Source organism: Corticium candelabrum, chromosome 19 (assembly GCF_963422355.1).
Source record: "Corticium candelabrum chromosome 19, ooCorCand1.1, whole genome shotgun sequence".
In the NCBI taxonomy this organism is placed as follows: Eukaryota; Metazoa; Porifera; class Homoscleromorpha; order Homosclerophorida; family Plakinidae; genus Corticium; species Corticium candelabrum.
In genome coordinates, this window is record NC_085103.1 from 2,472,789 (window position 1) to 2,483,017 (window position 10,229).

Consider the following 10,229-nt stretch of genomic DNA (forward strand, 5'->3'; position numbering starts at 1 on the left):
AGCGCAGTTTTAGCTCGTACTGCAGCAAAGCTTTAACTTCCTGTGAAGTTATCAAAATATTGGATGACGGACTTGAAAAAGAGAGATGTATATCTACTATATAAAGCTCAAATTGTCTGTGTGTGTGTGTGTGTGTGTGTGTGTGTGTGTGTGTGTGTGTGTGTGTGTGTGTGTGTGTGTTCGCGTTTGGGGGCCACGTCTTTTGTCCGTTCGCAACCGAAATCGGTACGCACACTCGGCACGCACAGAAGAAGGTTTGCGTAAAAAATTAAAAAAATTATGCACCGGGTCTACTCTTGAGGGGTCAACCCCTGCATAAAATTTCAGGATGACGCAAACGCTACAAATTCCGGTTTATTCGGACACACGCCCACGCCAGTCCTGTGTAGACCGTATGCATCGTCGTCCTTCGCAAAGCTTCAAGCGATCGAATATCTCTTGCCGACGAAACTTACTCTTCTAGCGCTTTCGTTTCTCTCCAAATTCTGATTGCATTTGCACCGAATCCAACCTACACGTTTTCTGCCGCAAGCGCTACACGGGGAGTGTGTCGATTTCTATCGAAACAAGCGCGAAGAGCAAGATTCGAATTCATTCAGCATATCCGGGACCTCGCAACAAAAAGATTGCACGTGACGTGTCCACAGACCTATCTTTACACTACAGTATCTTGCCCGTACGAAGGACGGGCCATGTATACTAGTATATATATATATATATATATATATATATATATATATATATATATATATATATATATAGATAGATAGATAGATAGATAGATAGATAGATAGATTTTGATATGCCTATTATAATTATAGAGAGCAACGACAATCAACCGGAACTTCGATTGAACCTCCAGAAGCCCTAGAATATATCTATATATCTATCTATCTATGGAAGGTCCTTTATTGTAATGGACCTTCCATAGATAGATAGATATATAGATATATTCTAGGGCTTCTGGAGGTTCAATCGAAGTTCCGGTTGATTGTCGTTGCTCTCTATAATTATAATAGGCATATCAAAATTTGAATTAAATCATTGAAACACAATGCTGTCCAAAGCAATTACTTTTTCTAATTAATTATTATATTATATAAAGAATTTGCTATGATCTTTTGCATTTTGATTCTGCGGAGGAGTGGCTTAATTAGAATGTGTGACAAACATCCGGGCAATTGAACCTTCTTCAAGGGTGTGTAGGCGATTCTGTAGAGACAGAAGGAGTGACTTTCTCACGACACCGATTTGCAAACGAAGGAAGGTACTTAATGGACAACAAATTTGTTAACGTTAGTAGAGGAAAGGCGAGCTGCAACAGATGTTACTGGCCGCCGCGATCACCTAACTAGGTAACCAGGAAATGTGCTGCAGAGTTCATCATATGATGACCCAATACCCCTAGAGTTTACGTCCCAACTCTATCTATTTAGAAGTTATGATGCGTGTGACGGCACATTTGCTGTAGTAGAAGTGTACAACTGTTGCGTAACTAATAATTATTTTTATTATAGACTTGTGACTGTCAACTTAGCATGAGTCTCACCCAATTTTACTAGTGTGTTGTCTCACTTTCCCGGCTGTAATGGCGGACGTCCATGCTACAGAAGAGGAAGAAGGAAAGGGGCGTGGCTTTGGAATGGCCAGCTCCTCCAAACTTGAGGAACACGCTACGTCAGTGCTCTTACCGCGGGTCTCTTGATGTCACGCAAATGTATTGTAATACGTCCTGATATTATCATACTTTAAAAGACCAATATTCTTTATGGCGATTTATATGTTTCTATCTAATCGATAATCTCAGGAAAGTTGGGTCTGGTGACGTGGGACTATGGCTCTGGTCTTGTGTATGTAGAATTTATCTTGAAGAAAGTATGGACCACGCTTCTAGTCTTATTCAATTCTGAATGGAAGCGTCGAGAGCTATACTGTCGTATATATAAGCAATTTAGAACACAATCCAGTGCCTCAGACTTTCAGGCGTTCATACAAAGTCTGGCAGTAGGGAATTCTAATTATTTGTATGTCTCGCCCATAATATACCTGATTTAAACTGAATTTGTGGGTTTTGTATTCACTCTTATTGCCTAGGTGCTCTACAAATCTATCTACCTGGTACAGGATCGGCTGTCAGAGAGGAGCAATTCAAGATTGTAAGTGACTAATTAATTGTACTCTTTCTTGCATAAACTAATGACCTGCGTAATGTGCCATTGCTATAGGCACCTGATAATTAATTATATGCGTGGTAAATATTTTGAGCAGCTTTAGATCTTAATTAACTTTCATAACTGGTGTAATTGCTTCAGATATTTAGTTGATACTCCTAAGACGTATGATATAAATTTAATTATTTGATTTGATTTTGAAACAGATTGCAATGGTGGAGCAAGAGGTGACGCGCAAAATGTTTGTGAAACTAGCACAAAACAGCACAATATGTGCAGATTGGGGTCGTCTTGCATTATGTATTGATGAGGAGATGTTTGGTGGTGGAGGTGTTAGATTAATTAAGCAGGAACACGTTGATGACCCATTTACGCAAGTAACAAGCATGTTGGAAAAATGGCACAACCATCGTGCTAAAGAAGCCACGCTGAAGAAGCTCATTAAAGCGATGTGTGACTGCCAGTGGGAACGTCTGGCTGAAGAAATATTTGAAAAGAGATTGGTAAAGCTTGCCACACAAGCTAATGCTGACAAATCGCAAAACTGTGGTATGCATGAATTCCAAAACAGTTATCAGTTTACAATTTATACAATGTTTCTTGCAGCTCAACTTGAATCTGATCAGGCATCTGTAACTAGGTTAATTCCATCTGCAGGTAAGTTACTATCAGACTTACTACGCTGTTTGTCAGGTGCTGGTCGTTCTCTATAGCTAGAGCAAAACTTTTAGTATACTCTTTGAGATGTCAAATATACGTAAAGAAAGAGGAATATCTTGACTAAAGATATAGTATATGCAATGTAGCATGTACTTGCAAATAGTACTGGAAAAGGACTCTTTTCTGGTACTTAATTGATGCCACAGCTGCTTGCCAATTTCTAGATTCTAGAAGAGCCACTGTTGGAAAGAGCAATCAAAGCCCATAATGGTGGCTAAGCAGTTGTGCTCGCGTTGGAGCGATTTCAACTTAATTGGTGCCATGGCTGCTTGCCAATTTCTAGATTCTAGAAGAGCCACTGTTGGAAAGAGCAATTGAAGCCCATAATGATGGCTAAGCAGTTGTGCTTGCATTGGAGCGATTTCAACGTAACTGTTGAGTGCTATAAAACGTTATGACTGCATGGTGGCAATGATGAACGAGATTCAACCACTCAAATAAATCGGAAACGCTTAAAAGTTGCCTTTCAAAACTTTTAGAAGTTATTAGGCATCTAGAACGACGTCTTAGATCGTTTGATAAATTCTGCAATAAAATTTAATTAAAAATTTCCCATTGTCTCTGCTTATGCTGCACACCAGGACCAACGACTATAACTGTGGAAACTAATGCTGAGGCATTAGTACTGTTTCTCTCTGTTATAGTCGTTGGCCCTCATTCATTGCTGGTGTGCTGCATATATAGACAAAAAGACAACTATGTAGAAATGCTGTAAGTAGACTTACCCATGCAGCTATCTTTGGTTGGCTAGTGTTTGCACACGTTTGCTTGAAGTTGTGGTGTATACACAGATACATGTAAATTGTACCTCATGCAAGCTGATATCTATTGTGCTTTTAAGTTTACATATTCTTTGTTTTTGGTACGTAGAACAGATGAAAGATAGCAGCGAAGATGAACACAGATCAACTCCTGAGGATTCCACAGACTCTCCAGACGGTCAGAATGCAGGTGAAAATCGTTGATAGATTTCTTACGTATGTCTAAATTTCACATTTGGTATAGGTTTACCTGACACTCTTAGAGGAAAGATTACTGAGATGCAGCTGTTTGAGGTATATCACACTTTAGCAGCATGCTAATTTTTAAAAATTAGCAAACATTAGCCTGACTTATGATGGAATAGATATTATTAAGTGGTTTTGGTATGGACAGTCGACGTATTTCTCGCGTTGATTGAATGGCCCTTAATTGTTGTATACAAATCACAACTGACAATACTGCATGGCCGTTTGGCCTAGGATTAGACATGTAGAAGTAATAATCGGCCGGCGGAGCACTCCAGATGTTGGGTGGGCCAGGTTTTGCGTGGCCAAGCCTCGCCCACAGTGAACGTAAAATAGCTAATTTATTTAATCATTTGAACCATATTTCTGGAAGTTCGCCCGTTGGCGGAAGTCCCATTTCCAAAAGTTGGGTAGGCCATGGCCCACTTGCTCTGCCGGCGCTGCATGAGTATATGCATAGACACAAATGTGTAAAGTTAAATTAAAGTAATTAATTGGATAGCTAATTTGACATTTTTGTTTAGGTTGCAAGAGCCGCTAGCAACAAGTGGCTGGACATTGGTACTAAATTCTGTGTACCAATGCAGGAGTTGGAGGATATTAGAGATAACTTCAAAAACGATAAGGAGCGTCTCTACGAAGTGCTCAAGATTTGGTATCGACGTCTGGAAGTTCCAACTATCGAAGCCGTGCTGGAAGTATGTTTCAAAGCGGGCGTTGGAGGAGAGGTTAAGCGTGCTTTACTGGACTCGTAAATCAATGTCGAAGATGCCGGACCGTAGGGCTTCAAACCTTCTTGGCTAGGTTTGTGGAACGTGTCAGACTGTAGACCAGTCATAGTGTTTTTATGAAGTTTTGGTGTTGTATAGTCTGTAACGGTTGGTATGGTAGCAACGACGTTTGTAGTGCATGTGCCATTTTAATAGTCAATATTTACACATGTTATATTGAATAAATTTACATGAGCACCGTACTCTAGCTGTTCTTGTAGCAATGGCGTCGTTAGGGGGGTCATGGGACCAAAGACCCTTCAAAACTTCGAGAGTCATGCGGGGTCATGAACCCTCCAAAACTTTGGCGTGTGATGGATTTTCCGCACATGCTTTATATTGTCATTAAATTTAATATTGATAGTACATGAATTGCATGAGCAGCTCAACAGTGATAGGTGCGTGGAATGCTGTAGAATGCGTAAAAGGCGGAAAAGGCATCATGCAATGGTCAAGCAGTCCGAATCAATCTCAGCTAGGACTGATTTCTATGTAATTGATTGAGTTTGATGTCAACTGGCGGTCTGCATGGGCCCCAACCATGGATAGCTGACGAAGACGCTGGGCACATACCGGTAACAAGATAGTGGAGCAGGAGCCTACAGGGCATGGTAACATGTTGTGACGAATAACAAGTACCACAGCTAGGAGGCAGGTGACATTTCAGCATATAGCACCTAGAGGCACATACATCCAGATGTAGGCAGGTGCGGATTCACTTTGAAAGGGAGAGGGACCAACCACGTCCACAGCAAACCACACTCACGCAGTTTTGTAAAAACCTACTTTAGGCACATCTCAGCTGAAGTCGTACGCCACACGTGCAAATTCTATCAGACTAAGAGAATAGTATTCTTGATATCAAATCAGTCAACAGCCTTGTCTAGTCAATCACCTTTTGCGCCATTGCAAGTAACGCATGATGTTTTTCACTCTTGCAAGTTAACAGCAAATGGAAACGGGGAGGAGGGGGTAGGGCCCGTTGTACTGGATCCGCCACCGGTAGGGCAATGACAGCATCTAGTTTTAAAAGGTTCTAAATTAGTCAACAAACGCGGCCACGCGCGCATTCAGCTACACATCTGTGTTTACGGTTCTGCACTTAGTGCACCTTTCTAGTAGCCTCGCCCCAGACGCTGTGTGGATTGCAGCCCTGGATGCGCTTCCACCACCACTAGCAGCCCCGGCTGCGCTTCCAGTACCACTAGTGGTGATAGCAGCGCATCCGGGGCTGTAACTAGTGGCGATGCAAGGCTGAAGCGCATCCGGGCCTGCAATTCACACGCGTCTGGAGCGAGGCTGCCTTTCTAGACCATGGATCGTTTGAGATGTCTGTCTTTCCTTTACGGATGGTACGACATACAAGTCGAATCGTGAATCCAGTGTAATAATGCAGTATTTGCATGGAAATTCTACTCATCTGCAGCAACAGCTATTCAAGCTAACTGGACATCTACATTTTCTAGATTTGTGTAACTGCAGGTATTTTAGGCACTGTGAAATATGGTAGCCTTACAATAGCAAGTGTCAAACCACTTTTGTGTAAGTGAACAAGTAGCTAGACTAGAAACTTAAATAGTTACTGTTTTAGCAAATCTTTGAGTTATAATTGGTTGAATCACTTAGGTATATTTTGGAGCAACGATACATTCAGAGTGATTTCTACCTTAAATTTCATTCTACAGTACTTTAGCTAGGTGGCGGTTATAACGCATCTGTTTTCTGTAGCGTCACTACAAAACAGATGCATTTTAACCGATAATATTTTATATTTGAAGTGAAGATTTGCGACAATACAAAAACAGATGCAATATAACCGCCACCTAGTAGTGTATAAGTAAATTTAGGGTAGAAATTATTGCAGTTTCACAAATCTTTACTTTAGATATTTACTATTTGAAGTGAAGATTTGTGACACTACAAAACAGATGTATTATAACCGCCACCTAACTAGCTAGCTAACTAGCTAGTACTGTAGCTACTGGAGTTTTCACGCCAACACCTAGACTTCGGGACTTAGCAAATTCGAAAAAGTAGTTCACAACCCCGTTATCGTGCGTACGGTAACCGGGTTTACGAAATGTTGCTGTTATCGAGTCACGGTCTACTCATGTACAACACGAACCATCCCTTGATACGGGATACGGGACTGCTGTCTGTGTTCACGTGACTTATGACTCGGCAGACTCGTGCGTAGTGTTTCGTCACCATTTACCAGCTTTGTGTAGATAGACGTCTGCACATTTCCCTGTTACTGATTGTAATGCGAATGGCTGCTGACCAGTGTCCGGAAGACCCTTGGGAAACGCAACTGAAGCCAATAAAGCTTGATGTGGCGAAGTTGTTGTGCCCGAGTCGGCACCATCTTCCAACCTTACTATTCAGTGCTAATCTTATTACAGAGGACGAAGAGGAACGGTTTAACAAGCTTAAGTCAACTGAGACGGATACGAACATTGCCCTAGGCATTCTAGACGTTCTCTCAAAACAAGGTCCCACATCGTTTGATAGATTTTGTCAGGTACTTCTAAAGACGAAAGACGACACATTGGCTGGTGTGGAGAAGCGTCTTCGCCCATATCTTTACACCAGCCAACGACAAACTGCTGCAGAGGTTGCAGGACCTAAACATCCGGATCAAACCCAAGGTGGTGTAGCTATAGACTTACAAAGCGGTGCTGCATGGAATTAGACTTACTCACTTACTTAAAACGTTCTAATATTGCACACTTACCAATACCTATGTAGATAGCTCTAGATAGATGGATGGATAATAGATTTATATTAGATATCAATTTTTCTAGTACAATGATGTTTCACCTTAATATAGATAACGCAAACTACATAAAATGTCAACTAAAACTCTAGCCTAGACTCCAACTTAATTAATTAATTAATACGGGAACGCCTGGACATGCTTGAGTTTATCAACTACTACCTTGGACAATGTTCAATTTTTTCATAGTCACACGAGCATTGAGTTTCTACAGTGTAACGAAAACCGACTTCTCCAGTGTCTAGATCTTGATAGATTGATGTGCAACCTTGGTATTTTACAGGTTCAACTCACAATTTCAAGCGGAAGATCACCGAGAAGGAGATGTACAAGGTAAATATGTGGAGGTCACATTATATAATGTTATAATATTTGAAATTATAGATTGACTATAAACATTGAAATTTTGCTGTGAATTCAGTCTTTTGTAAAAGTGTAGATAGCACATGGTTCTTTCCCTTTTTTATTCCTTTTCAATAAACATTCTTTGAATAGAATTATTGTGGGCAAATGAATACATACGTTGTACTGCTACGCACAGCCAGACTTTACAATGCTTAGACCTAACTAAACTGATATTACATTGTTATCTAGTACCTATGGGCTTCCGTGATATTTCAATTTGATCATAACATTTGCCAGTGCGTGGGAACTTACTAGAGTAGGCTGTCAATACGTAGGACTCTGTTCTTGTTTTGAACTAATTAACTTAAGCTGCATGCTTTATGCTTAATAATTAATTAATTAATTAAACAGCACGATCGTTTTCTGCGTTTGACATAAATAAGGACGCGCAGACACAAAATTCAATTTAAAGTTGAAGTGCTAATCTAACACTTTTCACAGGTAGCAGGAGTCGCCGGACGCAAGTGGCGTGCTATTGGTTTGGGTCTGCGGGTGAAGATGGCGGAACTGGATGATATTGAGCATGAGCGCAAGAACCTAACGGAATATCTGTATGAGGTTCTCAAGATATGGTATCAACGGGAAGAAAATCCCACTGTTGAAGAGCTGCTGAAGGTTTGTAAAGAAAATGACGTCGAGGGAGCGGTTAAGACTGCTTTGCTGAAATCTTAATCAAACTGAGCCTATAGCTCTAGCAGCTTGTGTTGACGTAGACGTCGAATAGCCTTGAGATTGACGCCATACGTATAGAACGTGGCAGTCTTTTTAGCGGTTTTGGTATTATTTTTGTTGTTTGTATCCTTTCTGTAATAGCTGAGCAGCGGAGTACGTTGTCGTCTCTAGAGATATACAGTACATATTTCTCACATCGGTTCATCCACATACGCGTATTCTATAGTTGTAAGGAGGAGGGGGCAACAGTTGGCGTTTTGTTGATATTGGGTAATGCCTGCAGATTTTTAGGCGAGACTCTAGAGGCAACGAAGTAGTGCATATCTAGACATTGGGGTAGCCCAACGCCATTTTGTAAGATGTACAATTTTACTATAAAGTTGCACTATTAATTAATTAAATGTTTGGATTAGTACTATGAACGTTTCCACTCACTGTAGCTACTGACAGTCATTCTAGCTCTTTAATATTTTGATTTTAACTAAGCCGTGTCGTATGCTGTAGCTGCGAGGAGTCTGGTACGTAGGGGCACGTGTCGCTCAAAATTTCTGCTTCGATTCTATTATTGGCCAAAGGATGTGCCTTAGCTTATGAGTTTACTTTCTGGTAACTTGAACAAGCTATAGGTCCTGCATTTCCCCAATTAGTTGCATGGTAGTTACCAACATTCAATTTGCATGTTGCAGCTAATGCACGTCTGAATTACGTCCGATAGGAAATAATAAGTATAGTTTGACGGATCTTAACCTTTCTCGTTATTAATTTGACTTAGGAGTTGCAAGTCCAAAGCTTTGTGAACTGAAACTGGTGAATAAAGCAATAATGTCAATTATGTCTTGTTCAATTTTCAGATCCTAGAAAAACCAAACAATTGAACTTAAGATTTTATATATTGCTAAGGGACAAAGGCAATATCAGCCATGCTAACAGTGTGAGAATGACGCGTGACCATTAGTCATACACTTGGGTTCACACGTTTAGGACGCAGTCTGTGGGCGAGAAATTTGAATTCTCACTGAGTTATCACGCTGTCACAAGTGTGATTGACCTCATGCTATCTATTGAAGAGGCACAAACTGGCCAGTTTCGTACTCGTAGTCGGTGAAAGCATCAGTCAACTTTGTCTTGTAGTGCTAAATCACGAATTGGAAATACTAGTGCCTTGGTAAGTTGTGAATGTAGGACTCAATTGACGCAGTATATGTACATAGATAGTATTAACCTTAATTAATTAACCTCACTACGTTTTTAGAGACTCAATATGAAAGCTTTGTGCTCCATCCTTATCCTTCCTCTGCTTTCTCTGACAGTAGTGAGCGACGTAAATGGAGGAGAGTGTGATGTAAGAGATTTACAGCATTTTGGATACATTTAAAAAAATTACTGCGCAATTTATAAATTAATTAGGACCTATTCATTTATTGCACAAGGTTGTGTATAAAATAGAATTAACATATTGTATCTTAGAGTAAGTCTAATGCTATTCGTTGTGACTTATAGGCTGTAAACGAGAATTCAGTGCCGTTACTTGTGGCTCAGCATGCTGCAAGATTGACCAAACAGCTGCAGACTCGACTGCAATCTTGTGAAGGACACACGATAATAGAAGAAATACGAGGAAATTTTAGTCTACTATCACAGCACGGTTCAGGTCTCATGAAGTTAATACAAATCCAGACTGAAAACGATTTTCTTTGAACCGAGCTGC

General features: G+C 40.5%; 2 protein-coding genes across 3 annotated transcripts; both read left to right on the plus strand.

The window, feature by feature from the left end:
- Positions 1 to 1,172: 1,172 nt before the first annotated feature.
- On the plus strand, positions 1,173 to 4,871 carry LOC134194743 (uncharacterized). Of its 2 annotated transcripts, none has more exons than XM_062663695.1 (7): positions 1,173 to 1,267; positions 2,095 to 2,156; positions 2,378 to 2,720; positions 2,778 to 2,828; positions 3,762 to 3,842; positions 3,897 to 3,946; positions 4,423 to 4,871. In XM_062663695.1, exons 3-7 carry the CDS (start codon positions 2,384 to 2,386, stop codon positions 4,651 to 4,653), a joined length of 750 nt encoding a protein of 249 aa, XP_062519679.1. In that variant the 5' UTR covers positions 1,173 to 1,267; positions 2,095 to 2,156; positions 2,378 to 2,383; the 3' UTR covers positions 4,654 to 4,871. The 2 variants fall into 2 exon arrangements, with proteins under 2 accessions (XP_062519679.1, XP_062519680.1); XM_062663696.1 differs by having other exon boundaries at positions 3,762 to 3,830.
- Positions 4,872 to 6,840: 1,969 nt separating this feature from the next.
- On the plus strand, positions 6,841 to 8,710 carry LOC134194872 (uncharacterized). Its single transcript, XM_062663853.1, has 3 exons — positions 6,841 to 7,316; positions 7,728 to 7,777; positions 8,291 to 8,710. The coding sequence occupies exons 1-3, from the start codon at positions 6,932 to 6,934 to the stop codon at positions 8,519 to 8,521; spliced, it is 666 nt and encodes a 221-aa protein (XP_062519837.1). The 5' UTR covers positions 6,841 to 6,931; the 3' UTR covers positions 8,522 to 8,710.
- Positions 8,711 to 10,229: the final 1,519 nt, after the last annotated feature.